The following is a 27,094-nucleotide window of genomic DNA, read 5'->3' on the forward strand; positions in this document are numbered from 1 at the left end:
CTGCGGCGTGTTTTCCCAGAGCTCCTCACTTAGTCCTCTCTCTTTCGAAAATACGCCTGAATACTGAATTAACACGCATTTAAATACAGATATTTACATTTCTGTAGTGTGACATATTATACACGTTTCTATACAAAATGATGATGTTACTCAATATTCTATAGCTACCTACATGTGTTGGGTATTGATAGGACTGAGACAAACATGGGGTGTTTTATAACTGATGCTGATTATTCCTGTTATAAAATAGACATGATATCTGCACTTGTTCAAAAGTGATTGAAACCATGCCATCTGCCTTTTTCTGAGAATACTCGGCCAATTGAACCATGCAGGTATTTATTCAGCATGAATTCAACTGGCTGATTGTGGGTTCACAAGCAAATATGTCTTTGTATATTGTGAAACACTGTATAGGCCTTATGTTGCAACATAATGGGCTATTCGAACTCATATTAAAAGATTGTTGTTATGATCACTTCAATCCATTTGAGATCATAATGTACATTGAACAAGGACAATGTTTCATCCCAGAATTCCCTGTCCGTAACAAACAATAATATTCAGCAGCTAGGACCCCCAGCAGTGTTTCCTGGTGGCAGGCGTATGTGTTTGACCCCTGTGGGACCCATATGCCTTTTATTAACACCTGCCTGTTAGAGGAGCGCTGCACGGAGGCCCAGAGCTGATGAGGGAAACCTGGAGCGGGTTCAGCCTATGTCACTGGCCGTTTGCTGTTTCCATTTCACACATGATTAATCTCTCTGTGAAGACTTGGGCTGACGCGGGCGGACTGTGCGGTGCTCTTCCTGCTCTCTCTCCTGCTGGCTGCACTCTGGCTGCCTGACTAAAAGGCCTTTAGAATTCCTGCGGAGAGAGATGTGCAGAGAGTGAATGCAGCTGCCTGGGGGTCAGTGTGTGGAGCTTTTTCTGCCATTGTGTAATTGAGGCTCTGGCAAGCTCTTTTCCTCTGTTCTTTAAAGGGTTGTGTGATTGTGAAGTGCTGCGAGGGTTTGGGGAGGAAAGAGGAGGTAGGGGGAGTGTTGCAGGGGGTGGAGGAGTTTTTATATGAAGGGGGAGGTTAAGTTGAAAGGAACAAAAAGAATGTGTTCCGCTAATTTCTGTGGGGGCCGGATCAACAATAATAGGCTCAATTTCTTTATTACAAATTTTTATAACTGCCTCCCTCCCATGTTCCCACCCATTCCCGCTCCCAGATCCTGTCATGGCCCAGTCTTGCCTGTGGGTTCTCAACCCACAACTGCTTCAGTAATGAATATGGCAAACATTGCTGGAAAAGCCTAATATTTTCTCCAAGAGGAACAGTGTGTAATTAGTACCTGACTAGTGCATATTCAATGACTGCTCACTGCAGAGAGCCTGAGGGATTTAAAATAACACACACATTACTAACCAACTAGCCTTACCTTTTCTCTCTTTCTTCCCCTTTCTTTCTCTCTTCATACTTTTATTATTGGATGGTCCTTATTGAATATAGCGTGTGCCAAACAGGTGAACTTAGTGCGACTCACTAGAGGGCATTTTATTCTGTTTTAAGAGAGCGAAGGGGGGGCCTTGTGCGTGCCATCCCTGTCAAAGCCCGGCCTCTCCTGTTTCAATACGAGCAGGCATTGTTCATTTGGTCATCAGGATGCCATGCATTTAGGAAATAATTACCCTGTACCCTGCTGGGTTTATATTCTTTTTCATCTCCTTTAATGGCTTCTTGTTCATTCTTTTTTAATCCCGAACAGGACGTAATGCTCAAAATCAAGAACTGGGTAGCGGATGAAAAGAAACATGTCCGCTACTGTCGCGATTGGACTGAGAAGGAGGTAAGACTTTGATGTTACACTCAAATGTATTAGTGCCATTTATCAGCTTTATCTTTTCATCTGGCCTGAAAGTCAGACTCCTGCTTTTGAGCCAAATGGGTCTGATATGCAAATCACAACTGAATGTGCATGCTGTCTTTTTGGGGGGTATTTCTATATTACTTTTTTAACAAACTAATGACATCAGTCCGGCCTGATATTGATCTAAACGCTTTATAGAGGCTCCCTGCAGAGTCCAGACAAGATCCTAATTTGATTTGGCTTCACTTTTTATTCCGCATCCTGCTCAAAGGCTACTTTGGAAAGTTTGGATCCTCAGTTCTTGTCCTCTCTCTCTCTCTCTTTCACAGATCGAAGTGTTGAACAAATACTTGTTTTTGACATCCAAGCCAATGATTTACCTCATTAACCTCTCAGAGAAAGACTACATCAGAAGAAAGAACAAATGGTGAGTCAGTGCTCAGAAATAGGGAGGAACCCCACTGACTTTACATCCAGCATGGATAACCATGGACCTTCCCTTTTACAAAATGTGTATTTTCCTATTAATTGTTGACTCCCTTACATCTCACCCATCCATAACCATGAATTGATGATTCCTATTTTCAGTTTATGTGATATCAGCTCAAACTGTGAGACATTTAACCAATGTTTTCCAAGGAACTTCCATTGTCAATTTCCAATATTCAATAACAGTTTTAAAGCATGTCCCCCTTCTAACCAGTAACTGCAGATAGTTATGAGTGATGTTAGATACAATAGGCCTACAGTGCTCAGAGTAAAGTCCTATTGTGAAGCTTCTTTATTCTCCCCATGCTAAAGTGATCCCTCAGTCACTGTGGAGTTGGTTTGTCTACTACTACAGTACCCACGCTGCTCTACTGACTCCAGACCAATAAGATAGTCTCTCTGTGACAGGACTTGCCTGGGGGTGGCACTCAGCCCGCTCTGACACTCCAGTCACAGTCAACCCTGCAAAACCAAAGCAGCCCCCAAACTCTGCACTTCGTTAAGTATTAAGACCATCTGGTTTCCATTTTCCATGAGAAATGGCACATTTCCATACGATATCAAAGGGGGAAAGGCTTTAAATGACAACAAAAATGAACATTCATAGACTCATAGCCAAAATAGCAATGAATGTCGTATGGAGAGGGCCAATAAATCACAAGGATGGTTCTCTTTAAATATTATGATGTCTACAATTGTTTTCCCCCAAATGTTTGGTTTTGTCTGAAGAGTTCACTGTTTACATGTGTTTGCTCTTCTTCGAAAATATGAATACTTTATGTCTTACTGGGTTGAGTCGCCATCTCCAAATACATATTTTACATGGAATTCAAGTGAGATCAGAATGACATCTGCAACTTAGATTTTCACAGTGACTCACAAACATGTGCTTTCAACTACTGTATTTATTTCCTAGTAAACAGGTCAGTGGGGTTCTTGGTGTAATCAGGCGGTTCTATTTGACTTGTCATCTCAAGCCCTGCCTGACTTATCTCTGTCTCATAAACTCTTGAGGTGAACTCATACTAAATGAGATTGTGTCAGAATGTTTCCACATTTATTTGTTTAGCTCTGGTCTGGTAAACAGTGTTCTCCATGTCCCATTCATGCAGTACCTGATATATGGGCCATATGGTATAGCCGTGGCCTGTTGCAGAGTGCTAGTGTGGCCATAGGGGTGATGGGAGCGGGCTTTTTCACTTGAGCACCTTGAGGAGAGTGGAGCTTCCCTGGCCACAGGGAGAGCAGAGTGGGAGATGGCCATTACAGGTGAAAGGGATACTTGTCTTATCTACGCAACAGTCACATACTGTCAATAACCGCTCACCTGTGGATTGGTATCGCACTTTTTCAATTGCAGGATCTAGGATTTGGTGTCAAACAGTTTGTTCCTGCGTTTGTTTATCTCTGCTTCGCTTGGCAGACACGTTCGATTCGGAGGGAAGTTGTTCAACTGATGACTGTCTGTTCAAAATGTTCCTGACATAACAGTCTGTCTGTCTGTCTGTCTGTCTGGCGGCGGGAGGAGGGAACGCTGCAACAGAAACACATAAATCTGATGAATCATGACGTTGCGGAACATCAGTCATGTGCAGGATTTTTTTTTACTGTGAGAAATGCAATAAATCTCGGGCGTTTTCAAATGGGCAAACAGTAGTGCCGTTGTGTCCTGAGGGCTCAGCGTGGAACAATGCAGACATCAAAGTGTTTCTGATTGACAAGTGATGGGCCACTTCCCTTGTCCAGAGTGGAGCCCACACCTGTACGGAGATGATTACAGGTAGATTTAGCTGCCCCTAAATGTATACTAAATGCTGCTCTCAGCCCTAATAGCAGGCAGTCTGCTGTGGCGACGCCAGACTGCCATTTGGCTGTCGCCATGCTCCATGCTCCCTTGTTTTCCCCCAGCCTACTATTGTAATGGTGTGTCTTTACATCAGCGAAATACTTCCATGTTATATAACATAGGGAAAGAATTCTACCAGAGGAAAACACGTCCATTTGCTAGACCATCCCTGTTTGCACCCTGTTTGGAGTGCAGTGTTGTAACCTCTACATACCAAGCTGACCTCATTTCAACAAGAGTAAACCGTATTAGCGTTAGCAAGCAGCCATCAGTAATGGTGGGATCAGAGAGGGAACAGGGCCCCCTTTCATCCCCAGGTTCTCTGCTGGAGACGGTACATCATTTACTGTAGAGAGGAGCACGTGGGTATAATTCCATACAGTACAGTACAGTGCGTGTGTATGAGAATGTGTACATGTGCATGTTTGAAGTCTGTTGCCGAGGCGACTCCATGCTCATTTGGATGTTGGCGTAATTGCGGTGTGGAGATCAAAGGCCGGCTGGCCGAGTGATGTTCCAGAGGAGCCTTTACCACGCGGCCCTCTCCTCTGTGGAGCGGGGGCTGCCTGCTGCTCGCGCCGCTCCCCTCTCCCCTCCAGCCATGCGCTGCCCCCTGCACATCCCCGCTCGTAAAAAATGATTAAGGCCGCATTTGTCATGTGTTTATGACTGAGAGGCATTGCGTGATAGGGAATGGCATCTACAAGAGTCTACCAAGAGGCTTTCTCTTCCCTCGGCGTCAGTAGGCTGCCTGGAACACTTTTGTCTGTGTCACATAGTTTGTGTATTAGAGAGGGTCATTACTCCTCAGTTTATAATGTGGGTGTTTGTCTGCTGTTTGTATGTTTTCACTTGTCAAGGCACAAGCTGGTAATTTAAAAGCTCCTGGTCAGTGGAGTTTTCAGCCTTTTTAATATTTTCATTAGCCTCAATATTATCAGATATTTAATCCAAGGTCCTTAGCAGACAACCAACTGCCATCGCATTTAGTAAACGCAAAGCTCCACTTGAGAGCCAGCCTGTTTTGCTGAAGAGTTTTTTTTGATCTCATAATGTGCTTTAAAGTAAATTGGAGCCTCTTAAGTAGGTGTGTTGACCTTTAAGAAAACCGGAAAGCGTGACCTCTCTGAGTGTGCAGCGTTTGTACCGTGAGCGGGGAGAGGAATGTCAGGGTAGTACGGCTCTTCACAGGGGGCTTTTACATGCAAGGGGTCTGTCTGTCTCTGTCTGCGTGTATGTGTGTCTGGCACGTGTCTGTCTGTGGATTGGTCGTATGTTTATTGCTTTCTTCCTGCTTATGTTGTGTGTCTCCAGACATGTTACTTTGTTCTTACTGACTGTCTCTTCATTTCTCTCTTGATATGGAAAGTGAACCAGCAGGTATGTTTGCTTAGTGAACTACCCCAGCTAGCCTGTAGATGGGGCTTTGACAATTAAAGTAAAGGTACCTCTGCAGTGAATCTCAGCAGGGTGATGGTCTAGCCACGTTTAGTTTTAAGATCCCACTGTCTGAGAGGATGTGCTCCGTTTGTCCCTCGGTTTCTCTCTACAACCTACTCATCCATGTTTTGTTCAGGTCTTCTATTCATTTGATTTCAGGATTGACTTTATGTTTAACTTTTATTTTGGTGTAGAGTAATGATAACTGTACATTTTCTATAATGTTAGAGGACTTGTTAATGAACTGGCAAGCGAGCACATCTTGGTCTCCATGAGATTTTGAGGCAGACTGTCACTGAGGGAAGGCATTGTTGTGGTCTGCTGAGAACCGTTACAGGAAAGCGGTGGCAGCAGCCCACTTCTGCTACGCCAAACCATAATTCCCGTAAACAGAATTGAACGTTTATTGAGTGCAAAACCGCTGGCTCCATCCAAGTTTTAAGGAACTGCTGTCTAGGGAGTCACGGTTTGCCTTTCAAAAGCGATGTGGGAGATATATGACCAGTGGGTCCGCTTTCACTCTGTCCACAGCCATCCCCTCTCCCCTTATGTACTGTGGGATCCTGGAGAGAAAAAAACGCATTCCCGTGGTAGGAAGACATGTACCCTGCTGAAAATACCCACTCCTAGTGGAAGCCTTCAGTTAGGCTTTGTAATGAGTGTGGATGACTTTGAGAGGCTCGGAGAGGAGTAAACCATATCCAGATGGTCTTTAATAAAGGTCCCGGAGCATCAGTTCACTTGGCTTTGTTATTGACCGTCCCTGGTCTGTCTGCCTGGTCTATCACACTGTTGTTGTTCACCATGTTGGATTAGTAGAAGACATTGGGTAGCCTGGCTGCCTTTGTTGTGGTCTGGTCTGGTGAGGTCTGATGGGGCTTGTTGGGGAAGACATGCAGGCAGGGACGGCTCTGTTCGGTTGTTGTTATCACTAATGAGATCCTAACGGTGAGTGTCACAGCCTTCCTTCCTGGCCATAGGAACAAAGCAGACACTCGTTTGTTCTCTGTTGACCTCACAAGACAGCGACTTGTTCCCCAAAACGGTCCCCTTGTGTAATAAAGATTGGGACAATGCCAAGTGGGTGAACCGGGCTACATACTTGACCAGAGGGAATAGCTTCAGGTTAGATACTGATCAGAAGTCCCATTTAACTGAGTAAAGCTCGCTTACCTCTTGCTCTTGACCCGCTCATAGGACACATAATGATTATTGTGTCACTACCTTTTGCCATACTTTCTGTGTTACTAACTAGATCAACTGCTGTGACAACACTGGATTTGGTTTGAATCTGCTGCTTAAAGCATGTGTGTCAGCATATAATACATCATCACAGCCTCATTCAGTTCAGTCCCTGTTCTTTTGATAAGAATAGCCATTTCTGTTGTAACACAATATGCTAACCTCTTCCAAAGCATTCAGAAGCAGCTCAGTGGTGGGAAAAAAAGAAGCCCTCGGAAGCATTCTTTGTGCTATTGAGAGCATACGAATCTCTGTGTGTTTTAAGTCAGGCTAATGATATATTTTGATAGCTTTGGCTGTGGCAAGTTGTGCTGTTTATTATCTTTGCGATAAGGTTTAAAACAAAACACACATGTCACAGCAAGTGTCCTGCAGCTTGGCAGCTTTAATGAGATAAATTAATGAATTTAGTGTTGCCACATACAGCTCCTGAAAGCTTGTTATCAGAGTGATTGTTGAACTGTTATGAATGGAAAAAGGAAACGGAGGGGGAAAAAAGGATGGGGGGGCATGATTGGCTGATGTTCCATATGTCCTTGATTACCTTCCCTCTGCTTTTATTCTAATAAGTGCCATTCTTTGTACTCCCTTGGACGGGTAGACAGTCTGACACAAGATGAGAATAAATATTGCATGTGGTACACATTAAGCTGTCATCCAGGAAGAGAGAGGGAGAGATGGAGAAATCCACCGCTTTACATTCTGCTGCCTGCTCTTGTCACAATTGTCACATCTTGATGACTTTCTCCCCCCTCGTGTTCTTGCTCGCAGTCAATTGCAATGAATGACAGCCCTGCTGTCCCGTATAGTATAGAGAATTATTTAGGGTGATGTAGTATGTACTCCTGGGAGTTACTGTTTGAATTTCTGATCGTGATATTCGTTTTTTTATTTTATTGAGTGTTTGTTCCTTCAATAAAGCCAAATTCACTATGGATTTCATCTATGTTTGTTTTCAAGTATTTGTACTTCACAAAATAAATTTGTTAGCAAAGAAACAATCGAAAAAGCCTGTTGTTAGCATGGCCTTGTTGTGCAGCTTGAAAAAAGAGAGCAAGAGGATGCTCTTAATTAAGCCTCTTCCCATTGTACCGGTACCGCTCTGCTTCCCTCAGCCGTGAAGAGGGAAACAAGTTCACAATATTGGCTGTGATGTGAGGAAAGTAGTGAGAGAGGCTGAGGTTCTGTGCTGGCTGCTTGCCTCTCGGGGCTGTATGTATTGCCTCTCTTCGCCTCTTCATCCAGCCGTGGCCACGAGGAGCAGAGAGCTTCTGCACTCATGTCCTCACAGGAGCGCACCACTGGGAAGATGAAAGCGTCCCACAGAGCCCCTGACTTCCCAGCCTCAAACGGCACCGTGAGCTCATACCTCTCATTTCCCCACTCCACTGAGGGAGGAGGGGTGGAGAGCTGGTCGAGATGCTGTGTGCTCCCGAGCGTTCAGCGGGAACTGGGAAACAGAGAGGGGGGGATAAAGCCTCTGGGTTGTTATTGTATTAGTTGGTGCATGGCATGCAAGCCAGCAGCGGCAACAGCAGACAGATGGGGAATCCTTCAGCAGCACGTGTGTGTGTGTGTGTGTGTGTGTGTGTGTGTGTGTGTGTGTGTGTGTGTGTGTGTGTGTGTGTGTGTGTGTGTGTGTGTGTGTGTGTGTGTGTGTGTGTGTGTGTGTGTGTGTGTGTGTGTGTGTGTGTGTGTGTGTGTGTGTGTGTGTGTGTGTGCGTGCGTGATATCCAGGTTCAAGTGCTGAGGAGCTTTGTTTGGCTGTGTGTCTGTCCACCTGTGGGTGGGTCAGTAATGAAGTAGTGGAGAGGGAGAGATTGTTAGAGGATTACTTCTCAGTCCTGTCAGCATTCAATTGCATCTGAAAGGAGGCACTCTGGGCCTAGGTGCTGGGTCCCTTTGTCCCCACCTTTTACAGGCTTACCTGACTAAGCAGTGATAATGAAGCCGGTCCGTATGAATGCACGGCAGACACAGGCCCAGGTCACAGGCCCAGGTAGCTGCACCTGTACTTTAGGAGCTCCCATTGTGTCCTCCCTCCTGAGTCGTTTAAGCAGATCAAAGCTGTGACAAAGCCCAGGGCAGCCCCAGGCAGGCGGAAACACAGGAATTATTCCCCCTTCAGGATTCTCTCACAGAACAAGACAAATAGACAAGGCACCCCTGTGGGAAGTGTTCATTCCAGCCTACTGTGTGTTGGAAGTTCTTTTGTTTTTAGTAGGTTGTCATTACTTTACCATAGGTTGTTCCGTTGAATAGACAGACGTATTGTAATTGCTGCAGGCATGTATTGTAGAGCTAATAACCTGTGTTAATGTAGGTGTAGGTATTGTTGGCTTATTGTGGAATAAAATATGTAGGCGACACACAGAAAGGCTATTAGGGAATCGAATAACAGCATGTTTAGGATGTGGTTGTTTTGAATAATCTAAACAACATGACCGCAAGAAATTACCGTTAGAGTATTATGAAGACATACCAGAAATATGCATCATTTGATGAATATATATATTAGGTTGAATAGAGATTAAAATAAATACATTTAGAAATAGAAATCGTTGAAGGAGGCCGGTTTTAAAGAAAATATTGATATATTATATTTGCTTTTAAATGATTATATACTGGATATATATACATACTTTTTTTAGGAGACTAGCAGGAAAAGCAGCAGAAACCTGGCTCGTTCCCCAGTCTTCTTTGAGGCTTTTAGGCCGGTGAGTGATTAGCAGAAATAATGTCCCTGTCACCCTTAATCACATTAAAACGTGGTTAACATTTAATTTTTCCTACTTGATATGCAAAAATTTCCACTAGATTTGCAGCGAAGGCCATTGAAATTCCATTATAAAAAGAATAAAAATTTCAGGCGTCATTTGTTCAGAGAAGGAGATCTAGATTTGAAAGTGCTGAATCTTTCTATTAGCAGAGCTGTGAGAGATGGCACTCTATACTGAGGCATAATGGAACAGTGACAAGACACACACACACACACACACACACACACACACACACACACACACACACACACACACACACACACACACACACACACACACACACACACACACACACACACACACACAGTCACAGTCACAGTCACAGTCACAGTCTTCATAGTCTTCATAGTCTTCATAGTCTTTTGTTCTCTCCCCCAGTAATGTATTGTATCTACTTTGATATTTTGGCATCTTTGACAGTGGTCACCCTGCTTTTACAAACAACACATTTGAACTCTCAATTGCACAGCATGTTAAGGAACATATTTTTTTCTCAAATAGTACGGGTACTTTGAAGCATTCTTGGATTGTGTAAACTGTATACTGAAAGTGAAACATTTCGACAACAGAATATACATTTTATTTGCCAGTTTCTGATGAATTAAGCTCGGCATTGCTTAGATTGTAGAGTGCATAGTTGAGACAGATGGCCCAGACTCAGTATCAAATTGTCAGCACATTAAGATACAGGACATAGACCCATCTGAGTGCAGACAACTTTTCACTTATTAACTGCATGGTCCGACTTTGACATGACGGACTGACATCACATGACACTTTGTACGTCATTATTTACCAATGTATGCGTGATGGAATATCCTCTTGGAGAGAAGCAATATTTTTGATGTTTTGGCATGAACATTTACCCGATTCATTTGTCAAGATGCATTCTCACACAAATAATTGGAGAGGATGTAAATACTACTGTAAAGTGGCGTGACTAGACAGTGGTGAAGTTCCTGAAATTGGTCGGAGAAGTCATGTTGACAGAACATCAAATCTCTTAATTGACAGTGCTGCGTTGCCTCTGTTGGGAGAAGGGGGTGTACCTTGTTCCTGTGGCAAGGTGTTTGTCTGCTACTGTGTCACTCGATGCGAGGACCCAGGGACCCTCGTGCTCATTTGGCGCTCACATTCTCCATCTCGGCATCCGCATTATTAAAATCATCCCTCAGCGCTCCACCAAGAGCCTCTTTGTTACTTGGCTGGCGAAGCTCGCTTCTGTCAAGTCTTCACCAATTACAGTCGCAGGTACAATGGTCTATTCACAGGATCACAGCCCTTGACTGGTGTGGGGAGAGTGATTTGTGAATCATTATTCGGCTGCCTGTAGAGAATGCGATACCTGAGGAATGCAAATAATCTGCCAGCGAATAGACGGCTGGGCTCCTAAAAGTGACAGGCTACAGCTGTTATTATCCCAGATTGGATTCTTTTCCCCTCTTGGAGAGGCAGTCATCTCCTTGGCTTTCAAGCTGGAGGTTTCCACTAAATGTTATTTATTTTCCTTCATGAGAAGTGGTGGCCAGCTCATAGTGGCGGCTGTCAAATCCTCAACTCTAGTTTAAGCGCATCACAGCCTCACTCTTAGCAGGAAGGGAAATATTAGGCGATGGTTCTAGATAGATAGTTATGTTTACTGCAGAGAGAATCCATTGATGGTGTAAGAAGCGCTTTTGGCATCACTCAGTAAGATAAATCAAATGATCAAAAAAGCATCCAAGCAACCGCCGCTATGACGCTGCTATGACATTTCCCTGAAGTTGTCATTCTTTTCCCATATTTAGCATTGATTGTATTGTTCAGCTGTAAGCGGTAGAAATACACTAGATTTGATTGACTGAACCAGTGATCCAATAGCTAGATGATAAACGGTTGACATTGTTATTGGAATAGCTGTGGCATTGAGGTTGTGCGGTCACTCCCTGCCTTTGATTTCTTATAGGTTTTTAAACAGGAAAGTAGGATTACAGATAATGACAGGGGCCTTTAGAATCAATCTAGAAGTCTGGGAGCTCTCTCTGTCGGGCCCAAAGTGTTAAAATGGGTCTGTGTGATGCTGCTCGTTGGGTTTCGTCCAATCCCAGGCCAGGCTGAAAGCGTGTGGGGCTAATCTCATAATTATCCGACCCCCCTCCCCACACATTGTTCTGGCAGAGAGTTACCATTAACTGTGAGGATATCTTTGTCCTGCAATGTCAGGTGTCCCGCTGAGTCACAGGGCAGAAAAACCTCTTAAAAGGGCTTTAAGGGAAGTGAATGACTAAGACGTTCATAAGTGGGAACACTATACTTACATCCATCCTCCAGGCCTTAGAGCAATTATTGGACTGGGTGCTAACGGTTTGAAATAAATCTACTTGTCCTTTACAGTAAAGATTCAACCTACAGTAAGGATGGATTTGGGGTAAAGCATTGCCATTTTAACTATATAATTGTCAACAATCTGCTTTTTCTTAATGGGATGTCATTGCATGTATTCTTTCATACCTACACATGACATGTCACATAAATGTAGTCCTGAACTGGGAACTTGTTAATAACCGAAACTTAGCAACAAAGTGAAACTGTGCAATCGCAGGGCGACCTTGGCAGGGCAATGTTCCGAAACGGCATGGTAAACAGTCCGGGCTGTTCTCTCATGAATATGCATAGGCCAGCCGACGGATAACAAACGCTACTCTGTTCTGTCAGTCAACACCAACACCACGAAGCTCCATCCTGCCTGTGTTGTTGTTGTGTCTACCGTCCAGGTTGGTGAAAATCAAGGAGTGGGTGGACAGTCACGACCCCGGGGCGCTGGTCATCCCCTTCAGCGGAGGAGTGGAGAGTGTCCTGCAGGACATGAGTGAAGAGGAGATTCAGAAGTACTGCACCGAGCACAAGGCTCAGAGGTTAATTAGCATTCAGTCTCCCCACACTTTATTATCAACTGTGCCCTCCACGCACTCCTTTAATTGCATGCGCTGATAGAATAATAAATGGGAGAGTAATTACCATTATAAAGCAAGGATCCCTCTCTTAACGGGAACAACTCAGTCAAAGGGTTTTCTTCTAAATTAAGTTTTTAACTGTCATCTGTCATCTACAGGTATAATTATAACTTGGGCATTTTGGGTGTATTGTTCGTATGTGGAAACCTCTATGGAGGAAGAGAAATTGTGACAGCAGATTTTTTTTTCTCCCGAGCTCTGAGAGACGTTGGGATGAATTCTTAAAGGTGCTAAATGAGACGGCAAGCGTGCCAATTAATCCCCAAAAAATCACTGGAGAATTAAATGCTCTATGTTAAACGAAGTGATCCTATTTTATTTATTTAATGAGTTTATATGCTGGGATTGATGTGGTCTTGCCAGAGAGGTGGCTACGAATCAAAGCAATACTAAAATACCCTAAATGACCTAGCATTTACAGCACCGTGAACAACATGAAAATTGATATTGCTTTCACCCTGCTTATTCTGACAGCGTTCTGACAAGGATCATCAAGGCTGGCTATGGAGCCCTACAGTTGGAGTACTTCTTCACAGCTGGACCAGACGAGGTCCGTGCGTGGACCATCCGGGTAAGACCCTGTCCCAGCGGCTGGCCGCGCCGCGCACCGTTCCACCCTGCTGGCATCCAGCCTGATATCAGCCACTTTCAACTTTGTCATGGTCCTGCTTTAGCTAGTCATTACAGGCCAAGGATAACTTCAATTACTGGTGAGCTGCTGAACAGTGAAAGTGGGGGGCTACATTGATTGAGGAGGGCAACAATTGATTTTGCCCATTACGTCCTGAGAATGTTTCCATCCAGCGCAGATCTGCCTGCCCTCCTCCTGCCGCGGGAGATAAGGGGCCCTAGCATTGTGCCTGCCTAATCTGTGTGACGGGGGTTGTCTGTGCTGAAATTGATGTGGCTTTTCATTTGACCATTTGTGGGCCCTGCTGGGGGCTCCTCCTCCCTGTGTCTCAGTTTACTGAGCCCGCCGAGAGCCTGGGTGACACTGAATCACAGGAGGATTGACATCGATACAGATGTTGGCTCGGCACACTGGTATTGTGCAAATGTTTTAGAGGGAATAAAAGGATTAAGGGCCGTCCTAATAATGTATTCTACCTCTCAGGAGTAGCATACCGATGCATTGGTCAATCCTAACACATGTAAGTAACGTGAGCAGTATTTAAGACCACTAACTCAACTGAAAGTATGTACAGTATGTTCTTAAGAAAAAGACGACTTTGAGCTTAAAGTTTTAGATGGACAATAAACGCAACATTTTATTTGGGAGACATAGTGGTTAAATATATGAGCCACCTCCTCCCAGCCATGAGTGATGTCCTCAGTGTGTTTAGGAAAGTAACAGAAGTCCTCCAAGCCTTTCTCTCCTATGGGCTTGTCTCCTTTGACATAACTGATTACAGCTAGCCTTGATTGTATGTGAGAGGCATTTAGTCTGGTAAGCATCAGTGAGTAGCTATATTAACCCAATACATCTTACATTGTAAAAACTACACTCTGTAACGTGGTGCTGCTAAGCCCTTTAGCATGCTTTATTAGGCAGCCTCGAGGTGACCATTATCTATCAGGCTGCTCTGCATAGCTGTTAACTACTATGATGTGTACCTCTTGTAGTGTGGCATAGGACAAAATCATCCCCTAATCTATTTTTCTCCACCTAGACAAACCTTGATGCTGATTAATGGTAGTTAAACTTACAAGCACTCCGTCAATGAGATTGCATAGGGATGGTAATGTATTGGAGTCATTAAATACACATCATTCTTTTGGCATGAAATATGTTGACCCCAACCTGATTATATACATAATTAAAGGTGCTCAACAGTTTCGAGGCACAGTGCTACAGAGCAGAGAGAGAGAGGGAGAGCAGGTCGACAGGCACAAGTCATAATGATGCAGAGCAGGGATGTCACTTATTTGGGTCATTTGTCAATTTCCCCCAGCTTTATTTCAATGCATATAAATTGCGTATTTTATCAGAGACAGTTGTGACTTCTAGTGCTAAATGGGATTTAATGTAGAAAGAATTTATAAAACAGTTAGGGAAAACAGTTGTTTTTGGTTCTCGGAATGGACATCTAAAACAACCAATTTGATATTTTCCATGGTTATTCCATTATAATGTAAGTTCCGTTTAAATTCAAATGTATAATCCATAAAGGGAACTTTTACATTTCCTTTCAATCGTCTGCTGTGCTATGAAAACATTTTGAAGAAGTTCAAACACGACAAAGGGGAGGGCGGTATAATATTCTACAAATACATATGCAGATAGTATACACTGTATATAAAATGTAGTGAACGTTTCTATTTCAAAATAGTCAGGTATGATACAGCCAGGTCAATATAGTGTCTCTCCCACTACAACACGGCCTCTCTCGCTCTCTGATGACCTGAGGCCAGAGTAGCAACCCACAATGAGGCAAGATTGCTTGGACAGAAATCAATAGCACCCTGGAATGGGAATCAGAAATTGCTGGTGGGCATTGATAGCAGCTCTGACTCCTTATCGGCCTCAAGGCTGCTCTACCAATGCACAACTGTGTGTAGTGCTATCCAAAAATCAGGAGCGAGGTAAGAATAACCCCCAACACACCCCCTAGCCATGCTCACTTCACCATCCCCCTATCAAACAGCATGTCAGTCCTGTGCTGTAATCCATCTTCTCCAAAACAATTAATTTACCTTGTGTGTCCTTTCTCTTTCTTCCTCCTGACAGAAAGGAACCAAGGCTCCACAGGCAGCCGGCAAGATCCACACGGACTTTGAGAAGGGCTTCATTATGGCTGAAGTAATGAAATTTGAGGATTTTAAAGAGGGAGGCAGTGAGAACGCTGTCAAGGTGAGCCGTCGGGGTGCGCCAGGAGATGAGGGAAGTCTCCTGTGATCAGTGGAGCTGACAGTCACCACACTGCTCGCACTGCAAATGCTCTTCACCTTTACTCAGGGGAAGAAATTACTGCACACACTCCGCCAGCGCACCTGACAAGCCAACTGATTCCGTCTCTAAACACTGCAATTCTACTCCTGCTGCGCATATCTTTATCCCAATCTGCTCTAACAGGCTCATGGTAGGCCTTTCTTATACCTCAGACCAGCGGCTCAGAGGAAGCTCTCTGTACCCCACCAGGCGTTAACCAGCCACATCTATAGAGCGGACCGTTAGCTTTACACTCTTTGCCGCCAAATCCCCAAGCCACTGTAGCAGCACTGTTACAGCGATATAAAGGGGCAAGTTAAATAAAGTGTGACATTTTTTACATAAGGACTGTTTCACGGATGAACAGCACATAAGTGTGGCCTGCATATCTTCTTTTATAACTGCCAATGTTTGTTTTGACCTTTTTACTGGGATGTGGCTTTTAAATGGGCTCTGCTCTGTCAAATATAATCACTGTACTTCATGGTGAATTTGTGAAGACAATAGCTCTGCGATAAATACAGCAGGTTATGTCGCTGAGCGCATAAAGGCCCAGTGCAGTCAAAAACTTGATTTGCCTGTGGTTGTATATACTTCCACACTATGAGGTTGGAATAATACTGTGAAAATGGTGATAATGCCCTTTTAGTGTAAGAGCTGTTTGAAAAGACTGCCTGAAATCTCAGCCTGTTTTGTTAGGTTTGAGTTTTGGCCTGCCTGGTAACATCACCAGGCGGTAAATCGGTTAATAGACCAATAAGAAAGAGTTCCAAATCTCTCTGCCAATAACAGCTAGTTTTGAGTTTTCCCCTCCCCACTCAGACCACTCCCCAACAGTCCTAGCTATTTTTGTTTCTTTTTGTCCATTTTAATTGAAAACAATCACAGTAAGGTACTTAATTGTTACCCAGAAATCATTTGATATTGAGATAAAAATGTCTGCATTGGATCTTTAAACGTTTTTATTCTCAGTCTATGAGTGTGTGGAAATGCTCAGGGTAACTGTAAGACATTGGCCTCATCTACAACACCTCTCATCCGCCTGGTTGAGTTAATGCTATTGGGTCTTGCGTTTTCTTTTTTCAGAAGAAAGCTCGGGGCAAGGAACAACATTCCAAAGTGTTCCATGTCACACAATGGATTGTAGCAATTTCCCGACACCCACCGTGACTAGTGTGTCTGATGCTGTTGGTTTGTCTTGTATGGTCCTGCCCTTGACACAGCAGGACATGAATCTGTCCGTGTCAGTGGTTAGCACGTGTCTGGAGGAAGTGCCTCTATTGGTTTACCTCCAGAACCTTGACTGGCATCTGTTATTAGTGGGTACAAAGCCCTTCACAGTCCTATTATGTAGATAGTCGTGGTACTTAAGCTTCAAACACGATTAAACTTGACCACCAGCCAATAGCTGTTGATGACATCAAACCATGTGGTAATTGGATACTTTTTAACCTGAAATTGGCCTGGGTTCTGTTTAAAATGCAGCAGGTCTAAAAGTAACAGTAAGTATTTGTTTCACCAATGGAATATATGGATTAAACAATTAGGGATGTGGACAATGTGGAGATCACAGAGTTTCTAGATGAGTATCAGACAGTAATCCCTCCTAAATCCCGTGCAGGAGATGTGTGATTAGCACTGGCAAGTAGTGAGAGCTTGGCATACTGACTCCTAATGTCACCCAGTAGATCTCCAAATCCTCTGTCTGGCAGATATTCATGCACTACATTACTAGCCCTATAGGGATCTGGAAATGACCAAAACATTTGAATAATTCAATAATATTTCACCTCAACTCTTTGTAAAATGTGTATAAATCCTCTGTCGTGTATTGCTGGTTACTAGTTCCTAAAGTGTCAGTAGAGGGTGAAATGTGCAGGGCTCTAGGGGTTTGAACATGATTGTTATAGAAGCCTGACATCAGAGCCTCAGGTCCTGTTGCATGCTCTCTTTCCAATCCCCGTTCCCTCGTGTATATATGGACACGGAGCATTTTTGACTGCAGCATTAAGGCCAATGCTAGTTCATGTCAGTTGTGGGATCGGGCTGTTTGAATAGGCCAGCGTACAGGGATATCACATTATTAGGAATCATATCTGCTTAAGCCAAGCCTGCTCCTCCAGATGGCTGCTTTCAAGTGCAAATGAACCAGTTAGACGTGTCTGGTTTAATACATACTCTGGAATCACAAATAGCCATTGATTCCCCCCCCCCCCGCACCCCCCTGTCTCCCTCTCCAAGCAGTGTTTCTGGTGCTATAGAGTCTGGATTAAATGGTCTCCTGAGCCTTTAAAGGGACATTGATTCTTCTAATTAATTGTGCCTTGTGCAGAACCAGAATGCATAAACCCGTCCGTATTAGCACTTCAAGTCAATTATTTTGAGTTTGCCCGGGAAGGGGAACAAACACATCTAATGTATACAAAAGAAATGTTGGAACTTATTTTGTTTCCTTGAGAAGTTTGAGGTTGCTATAATGAAGAGCGTTAGTAACATTTTACTTGTACATATGAATGGAAATTGACAGAGAAGAGGGTTATTCACTCAGTGGGAATCTAGTCACCCCATGAATAAAACATGACTGTGTGTGTATGCTGTTTTCAGGAAAGAGTGAGATGATCACGTGTGTTCATTGCTAATTTGCTATTTATAGCTATTTCTTGTTTTTCATTACTGTCATTAATTAGGTGTTGTGTTTCTCTGTTTTACAGGCAGCGGGGAAATACAGACAACAGGGAAAAACCTACGTTGTGGAGGACGGAGACGTCATCTTTTTCAAATTCAACACGCCGAACCAGCCCAAGACTAAGAAGTGACTCAGTCACCGTCTGTTGGCTACCAGAATGGACTGTGCCGTTAGATAATTCGTCTTCTTTGTTTTAGACAGAATGAAGCTGGAGATTGTGATTGATACCTGCCAGGTCGGCTCAGTCCTACCTACTGCCCACTCTGCCACATTATCCCTGTTTGTTTTTGGTTCAGGAGAATTCCATACAGTCCCCCTTGCCAAAGAACAGGTCCACTAAACGTTGACAGCTTTTGGTAGGAGCATTTGAAGAAGCGTATTACTCTCTTGATACTTCATTAATCTCCATCACTGGTGCCAGGCCTGACACAGCTGACAGCAGGGACAATGCGACCTGCTCCTCTCCCCCTTCCAGAGATAATGCATGTTTTACAGTAGCCCAGATGTCTATACTCAATAAAACATTTGACAAAAACCAGCCTGTGTGTGTTTGGGGATGTCTGTATTGACTGGCGCGCGGGTTGCAGACGGCGATAGTGGGTCCTGCTGGCAACTGATTACAGAATTAAAAGACACAGTTGACAGTGGCTCTGGCAGAGAGAGGACAACCATAATTGTATCTGTAAAGCGATTCTTATTGTAGAGGCCTAAGTGTGGGATATTGATTATTTCATACAAGAGAATTGGTCAGGTGAAATTGTTTGAATGAACCTTTCCTCTCCATGGTTAGTCCTGAAATTCTGAGATGTTCTGTATTTAAAGAGACTGCTTATAAATGTGCACCCCATTATTAATGAGAGTGCCATTATCATTAGACTTAGGTATGCCTGAAGGCTGTTTTTGTAATAATTTCTCTGTGTCGCCATTCTACTGAATGACTGGGAAAACGCAACAACTAAACCAAAACAATTTCCATTCGAATAGTCTTCACAGAAGTCTTTATTTATATTAAATTCTGAAAAGAAAATAGAAGTCACAATTCAGGAGCACAACTCAAAAAAAAGAAAAAAAACATTCCTAGTCCCACTGAAGTAGTGTTTTTCTCACCTGTATACTTTGTGTGTAAGTGTTTTTGAGGCATTTATGCTGATGGAATGGTATGGCTGGAGCTGCGGACGGTGCTGCAAAGTGAAATTGTCTGCTCCACAGGAGTGAGAACACAGAGCGGATCAAGCTCCTTCGCTGAATATCTTGCCTCTATAAATACCCCTCTCTGCAGAGAACAAAATGGCCTTCTCATGGAGGCACAAAGATTGAATAAAAATTGTCATTTCTCTGGAAGTGCATTGCATGCACTAGCTTAATGAAATTGTGTGTTGACCAAACAAAGACTGCACAAACCCTACAAAGCATAGTGTTTGGCATTGAAATAAAGTTGTATTACTGTCTTCAAGATATAATCAAAAATGGAATCATGACCAAAAACTAGGATCATGTTTGATGGGGGATGTTGAGGGCGGCGGAAAACGGATGGCCTGACATTCTCCTGTAGAATTCTCTGATACAGAGCAGAATTCATGGTTCCTTCACTGCCACCACCATGCGTGACCGTTGGTATGAGGTTCTTACTGTGGAATGCAGTGTTTGGTTTTCGCCAGGCATAATGGGACCCTTGTCCAAAAAGTTGACTAAATTTAGCTAAAAAAGCACCTGGAAGATCACCAATACTCTTGGAAGAATGTTCTATGGACAGATGAGTCAAAAGTATAACTTTTTGGATGACATGGGTCCCATTTTTCCTGTGGAAAACCAAACATTGCATTCCACAGTAAGAACCTAATACCAACGGTCAAGCATGGTGGTGGTAGTCTGATGGTTTGGGGATGCTTTGCTGCCTCAGGACCTGGACGACTTGCCTTAATAGAAGGAACCATGAATTCTGCTCTGTATCAGATAATTCTACAGGAGAATATCAGCTATTCATCTGTGAGCTGAAGCTGAAGGGCAGCTGGGTCATACAGCAAGACAATGATCCAAAACACACAATCAAGTTTACATGAAAATGGCTAAAAAGCAAACAATTCAATTTAGAATTTTTGGAATGGCCTAGTCAAAGTCCAGACCTAATCCCAAGATGTTGTGGCAGGACATGAAACGAGAAGTCCATGCTTGAAAACCCACAAATGTCACTGAGTTAAAGCAGTTCTGCATGCAAGAGTGGGCTGAAATTCCCCTCACAACGATGTGAGAGACTGATCAACAACTACAGGAATAACAACCACTTATTGAGTGCAAGGGGGCAATTACTTTTTCACACAGTGGAATTGGGTGTTGCATAACTTTGTTAATTAAATAAATAAAATAAGTATACTTTGTTTTTGTTCTTTGTAAACTCAGGTTCCCTTTATCTAATATTAGGATTTGGTTGAAGATCTGATAACATTCAGTATCAAAAATAGAGAAAATCAGAAAGGGGGCAAATACTTTTTCACGGCATTGTAGGTCTTGCGGCATTACAAATCTTCCTCCTACAGTAGCCCCATTAAGAACACTCAACTTTCACTAGCCATCACAGTTGCCATGTATGTTCTATATGCTTGTGTAAGTTAAGCTACTGGGGGTATTTTAGGTTAATCATTGTGTGAGTGAAACCATGAAGTTTCTCCAGGGACTACAGCGGGGGCTAAAGACATTCTTTCACATTCTTTTTAGGCAAGAGTGGTGTTGTTGTTGTTAGCCAACCCCCAAACTCTACTTTGAGGCCCATTCATCTAGTGTAGTTTTAAGGGCCTTGGATTGACAAATTGTTCTCTGTGGTCTGCCTTCAGTGTTTTGTTTTTCATATAATGCAGTGACAGTAAATTTCTTAGGAAAGGTAATAAAGTTATTTAGAATCATACAGATGTACCCTTTAAGAAAAAACACCATAAAAGTATTCTGGTCTTTAATCATGTCATAAGTAGGCCATTTTAGTGTTTAATACCAACAAGCTTGCTATCAAAGAGCCAGAGCAGGGCTAATTTGATCTCCTTTCTGTAAGGGAACTCTACATCTGCCTGTATATCATGTCTTGTTAAATAGTTTCCATTAGCAGAAGGCAAATAATTCAAGCTGTCTAATTTAGCTGTCTAATCCAGGCTGTATCACAACCGGCCGTAATTGGGAGTCCCATAGGGTGGCGCACAATTGGCCCAGCGTCGTCCGGGTTTGGCCGGTGTAGGCCATCATTGTAAATAAGAATTTGTTCTTAACTGACTTGCCTAGTTAAATAAAATAAAGGTTAAATTATTTTTTTATTTTTTTATTCAAAAAGTAAATTAATGTTTTTAGACTTTATTGGAGAACAGCTTTGATGTTACAGTGATCTCTCTGCTTGCTTTACTGTAAAATGATTCCCTTATTTCACACTTGGTTGAACAATTTGTGGTATCATATCTGACATTGAAATTATTTAATGTGTTGAAAGTAGTTATATTTTTAAGTCTAGATCAATTCCAATGAATTTACAGAATGAAGGACAGTAGTTGGATATAGGGACATCAACAACGATTAGTAGCTGTTAGGGCCCTCTCTGTCTATTGGTACAAACGTTCTGTCAGCATCATCAATCAAGTGGTGCCACTCCGCCCAGAGGCTAACCACAATGGCACCAAATCAAGAATGGCAGAGAGTAAAAAGCCAGTTCTAAAAAGTGCAGTCATGAAAGACCAAAGCCTGCTATTGTAAATCACCAGCCTGGTCTCATAGACTAGACATAACATAGTAAATGAAAATCTGGGACACTGAAATTAGTATGATATGTTACGTTTGGTACGGTTACATAAGACAGAAGGTTACTTATGACAAATAACATGAATGTCTAGCAAACCAATGCTTGCGTGTTTGAATCTCATCAAGTACAACTTTAGCATTTGAGCTAATTAGCAACTTTGAAACTACTTTTGAGATACTTTGCAACTAATTAGCATGTTAGTTAACCCTTCCCCTAGCCCTAACCATTTAACCTAACTCCTAACCCTAACCTTAAAGGACTCCCCGCAGAGGAAGTTGCCATCTCTATTTTGATGTAATTTCCTGTCATAGTGAGGAAACGCACATTTAGGTTCCCCCTCCGAAGAATGACGAAGGCTACTTATACATATTCACAAATCGGGTGTGAGAATTTCCACGTGGAATTGATTAACATCAACAAATAGGCCACTGACAGCTGTCAGTGTAGCTAGCTCGCATGCTAACCTTATCTAGCTAGCTATCTTGCTAACCTATCTTTTTTTTTTTTTACTACACCGTATTCAAAAGATTAGACAGCTGGCTCTATGGCTGGTTCTGGAGCTGGATTTAAACAGATGGAAACCACTGCCCTATTTTAGACGTCACCATCTACTGTTATATCCAAAGTTTTGGTATCTTCCATTAATTGCGGCCACGAATCTGCCATAGAAATAGATGATGATGATCTATTTCTATGAGATGATGCTACGGTAATATGGATAACTGTTGAAAGATAGCTGATATGCGTTTTTCAACATTGTAATGGACACAGTGTAACCTTTGGTAGCTAGGCTGCTGGCAGGCTTCGGTACATTAAAGCAAGCCTGTGCTCATAGTTCTCACATGGGAAGTGAAATGATAGCCTACAATGACTTTGCTCACGATCATGCACGCCGCAAATGACTTGCAACTATAAGTTCCTTGAATTTTCTTGTGTGGGTGCCTTTTCATTATCTGGATAGACACTTGTGGTTTCTAGCTAACGTTACACCAAACAAAGCAGTGAAGTGCATAACGAAGAAATACTTTAGTGGCCAAAGCCATTCATCTTGGGGCAACGGGGGGAGTGGGTTGGCAATGCTATCATATCATGGAATTATACAATTTTACCCGCAAAAGACCAGTCTCAATGTCAACAGTGAAGAGGCGACTCCTGGATGCTGGCCTTCTAAGCAGAGTTCCTCTGTCCAGTGTCTGTGTTCTTCTGCCCATCTTAATCTTTTATTTCTATTGGCCAGTCTGAGATATGGCTTTTTCTTTGCAACTCTGCCTAGAAAGCCAGCATCCCGGAGTCACCTCTTCACTGTTGATGTTGAGACTGGTGTTTTGCAGGTACTATTTAATGAAGCTGCCAGTTGAGGACTTGTGAGGCGTCTGTTTCTCAAACTAGACACTCTAATATACTTGTCCTCTTGCTCAGTTGTGCACCGGGACCTCCCACTCCTCTTTCTATTCTGGTTAGAGCCAGTTTGCGCTGTTCTGTGAAGGGAGTAGTACACAGCGTTGTACGAGATCTTCAGTTTCTTGGCAATTTTTCTCGCATGGAATAGCCTTCATTTCTCAGAACAAGAATAGACTGACGAGTTTCAGAAGAAAGTTCTTTGTTTCTAACCATTTTGAGCCTGTAATCGAACCCACAAATGCTGATGCTCCAGATACTCAACTAGTCTAAAGAAGTTTTATTGCTTCTTTAATCAGAACAACAGTTTTCAGCTGTGCTAACATAATAACAAAATGGGTTTCTAATGATCAATTAGCCTTTTAAAATTATAAATTGGATTAACTAACACAACATGCCATTCCAACACAGGAGTGATGGTTGCTGATAATGAGCCTCTCTACTCCTATGTGGATATTCCATTAAAAATCTGCCATTTCCAGCTACAATAGTCATTTACAACGTTAACAACATCTACACTGTATTTCTGATCAATTTTATGTTATTTCAATGGACAAAAAATTAGCTTTTCTTTCAAAAACAAGGACATCTCTAAGTGACCCCAAACTTTTGAATGGTAGTATATAAAATTTTAGACACACCTACTCATTCAAGGGTTTTTCTTTATCTTTGCTATTTTCTACATTGTAGATCAATAGTGAAGACATCAAAACTATGAAATAATACATATGGAATCATGTAATAACCAAGAAAGTGAAACAAATCAAAATATATTTTATATTCTTCAAAGTAGCCACCCTTTGCTTTGATGACAGTTTTGCACACTCTTGGCATTCTCTCAACCAGCTTCATGAGGTAGTCACGTGGAATGCATTTCAATTAACAGGTGTGCATTGTTAAAAGTTAATTTGTGGAATTTCTTTCCTTCTTAATGCATTTGTGACAAGGTAGGGTTGGTATAGGGAAGATAGCCCTATTTGGTAAAAGACCAAGTCTATATTATGGTAAGAATAGCTCAAATAAGCAAAGAGAAACGACAGTCCATCATTACTTTAAGACATGAAGGTCAATCAATCCGGAAAGTTTTCATGAGGACTGCCACAGGAAAGGAAGACCCAGAGTTACCTTTGCTGCAGAGCATAAGATCAGTAGAGTTACCAGCCTCAGAAATTGCAGACTAAATAAATGCTTCACAGAGTTCAAGTAAAAGACACATCTCAACATCAACTGTTCAGAGGAGACTGCGTCAATCAGGCCTTCATGGTCTAATTGCTACAAAGAAACCACTACGAAAGGACACCAATAAGAAGAAGAGACTTGCTTGGGCCAAGAAACATGAGCAATGGACATTAGACCGGTGGGAAGTCTGTCCTTTGGTCTGATGAGTCCAAATTTTAGATTTTTGGTTACAACCGCCGTGTCTTTGTGAGACGCAGAGTAGGTGAACGGATGATCTCCTCATGTGTGGTTCCCACCGTGAAGCATGAAGGAGGAGGTGTGATAGTGTGGGGGTGCTTTGCTGTTGACCCTGTCTGTGATTTATTTAGAATTCAAGGCACACTTGAGCAGTCTGCAGCGATACACCATCCCATCTGGTTTGCGCTTAGTGGGACTATCATTTCATTTTCAACAGGACAATGACCCAACACACCTCCAGTCTGTGTAAGGGCTATTTGACCAAGGAGGAGAGTGATGGAGTGCTGCATCAGATGACCTGGCCTCCACAATCACCCAACCTCAACCCAATTGAGATGGTTTGGGATAAGTTGGAACGCAGAGTGAAGGAAAAGCAGCCGACAAGTGCTCAGTATATGTGGGAACTCCTTCAAGACTGTTGGAAAAGCATTCCAGGTGAAGTTGGTTGAGAGAAAGCTATGAGTGTGCAAAGCTGTCATCAACGCAAAGGATGGCTACTTTGAATAATCTCAAATATAAAATATATTTGGATTTGTTTAACACTTTTTTGGTTACTACATGATTCCATATGTGTTATTTCATAATTTTGATGTCTTCACTATTATAATATTTTTTTCAGTGTTCTACTCCGCTAGCCAGCACCTCGCCTAAATAGGTGTGTGTTTTTTTCGCCTCTAGATTCACTATTATTCTACAATGTATGTCAGTCTAGCTGGCTCCCGAGTGGCGCAGCGGTCTAAGGCACTGCATCTCAGTGCAAGAGGCGTCACTACAGTACCTGGTTTGAATCCAGACTGAAACACACCCGGCCGTGATTGGGAGTCCCATAGGGCGGCGCATAATTGGCCTAGCATTGTCTGGGTTTGGCCGGGGTAGGCCGTCATTGTAAATAAGAATTTGTTCTTAACTGACTTGCCTAGTTAAATAAAGGTAAAATAAATACATTTGAAACATTTACAAACTTTTGACTGATACTGTGTGTATATATTGTAACGACCCTGGGTTTATAAGCGCGGAAATCGACTCTGCCGCTTGAGCATGCTTTTGCGGCACAGTCGATAGCGCGCCGGACCTCGGGCTAGAAGGTCGAGGGTTCGAGACCTGCTCCCTGCTGTTTCATTACAATATATATATATATATTTTTTTTTTTTACAGACTACCTTAAAAATAAGTGAAAATGTACAAATTATCCAATTAATTATTGTAATTTTCTGGTTAAAACCAGGAGGTGCAAAAACCACACCTTATTTTTATTTGCTCCCTGGCTCATGCCAGGACACAAGGCTGTTTGGCTCATCTCAGTCACAAAGAGGAAGAACTGTGCAGCTGTTTCTGATTAATAAACAACACTGGTGGGTGGTAACATTCAAATAAAACCCAGACCTGAAACTAAATGTAGGCTGAAAACTATTTGTATGTCATATCATAGGGAAAGATACGGCATTCACACGGATTTGCACGAATTGGGCAGTTCGGGTTTGGCATTCAAGCCCAAATATATTCTACTTTGATTAAACAATGACTTATTGACTTAAATCGTAGTGCAACATCATGGGTAGGCTCTGGCCATTGTCTTTCAGCTCAAAAAAGTGGATTTCTACTGATTTGGGCGTTTAACCCCTAACCCCTAGCCTAGCTAACGTTAGCCACTAATGTTAGCATTAGCCACTTAGCTAACGTTAGCAACAACTAATTGTAATTGCAATAACATATTATGAATTGTAATTTGTAACATATATGAAATGGATTATTAATTAATACAAACCATACCAAACGTAATATATCATGCTAATTTGGGTGTCTAGATTTGTATTTACTATGTTACATCTACCCCTGAGTCCAGGTTGCAGTCATAATAGTTCAGCCTTAACCCCAAAAGAATGACAATTTACAAAGAATTTATGGGATGATAAATAAACACATAAATAACCTTGACATGTTGAGTACAAACAATGCACACACAAAGTATATGTGTTTGGAAATTCCATGGAGACTATAAATGTAAATAGTCCGGCAAGCGCTCTGATACCGCTTGCCGTGCGGTAGCAAAGAGAACAGTCTATGACTTGGGCTACTGGAGTCTTTGACAATGTTTTGGGCTTTCCTCTGACACCGTCTAGTATATAGGTCCTGGATGGCAGGAAGCTTGGCCCCAGTGATGTACTGGGCCGTATGCACTACCCTCTGTAGCACCTTACAGTCAGATGCCGAGCAGTTGTCATACCAGGCGGTGATGCAACCGGTCAA

At 42.6% G+C, this 27,094-nt stretch overlaps 1 protein-coding gene across 3 annotated transcripts in view; it reads left to right on the forward strand.

Moving 5' to 3' along the window:
- Positions 1-18,799, forward strand: part of LOC139546858 (obg-like ATPase 1) — a 43,429-nt gene extending 24,630 nt beyond the window's left edge. For all 3 annotated transcript variants that reach the window (XM_071355741.1, XM_071355738.1, XM_071355740.1), the window contains 6 exons: positions 1,755-1,835; positions 2,186-2,283; positions 12,407-12,547; positions 13,121-13,217; positions 15,375-15,497; positions 18,287-18,799. In XM_071355741.1, the coding sequence (XP_071211842.1) occupies positions 1,755-1,835; positions 2,186-2,283; positions 12,407-12,547; positions 13,121-13,217; positions 15,375-15,497; positions 18,287-18,391 (645 nt within the window). In that variant the 3' untranslated portion in view covers positions 18,392-18,799. The remainder of the gene's footprint in view (positions 1-1,754; positions 1,836-2,185; positions 2,284-12,406; positions 12,548-13,120; positions 13,218-15,374; positions 15,498-18,286) is intronic.
- Positions 18,800-27,094: the final 8,295 nt, after the last annotated feature.

The sequence above is a fragment of the Salvelinus alpinus genome, chromosome 20, assembly GCF_045679555.1.
Source record: "Salvelinus alpinus chromosome 20, SLU_Salpinus.1, whole genome shotgun sequence".
Lineage (NCBI taxonomy): Eukaryota > Metazoa > Chordata > Actinopteri > Salmoniformes > Salmonidae > Salvelinus > Salvelinus alpinus.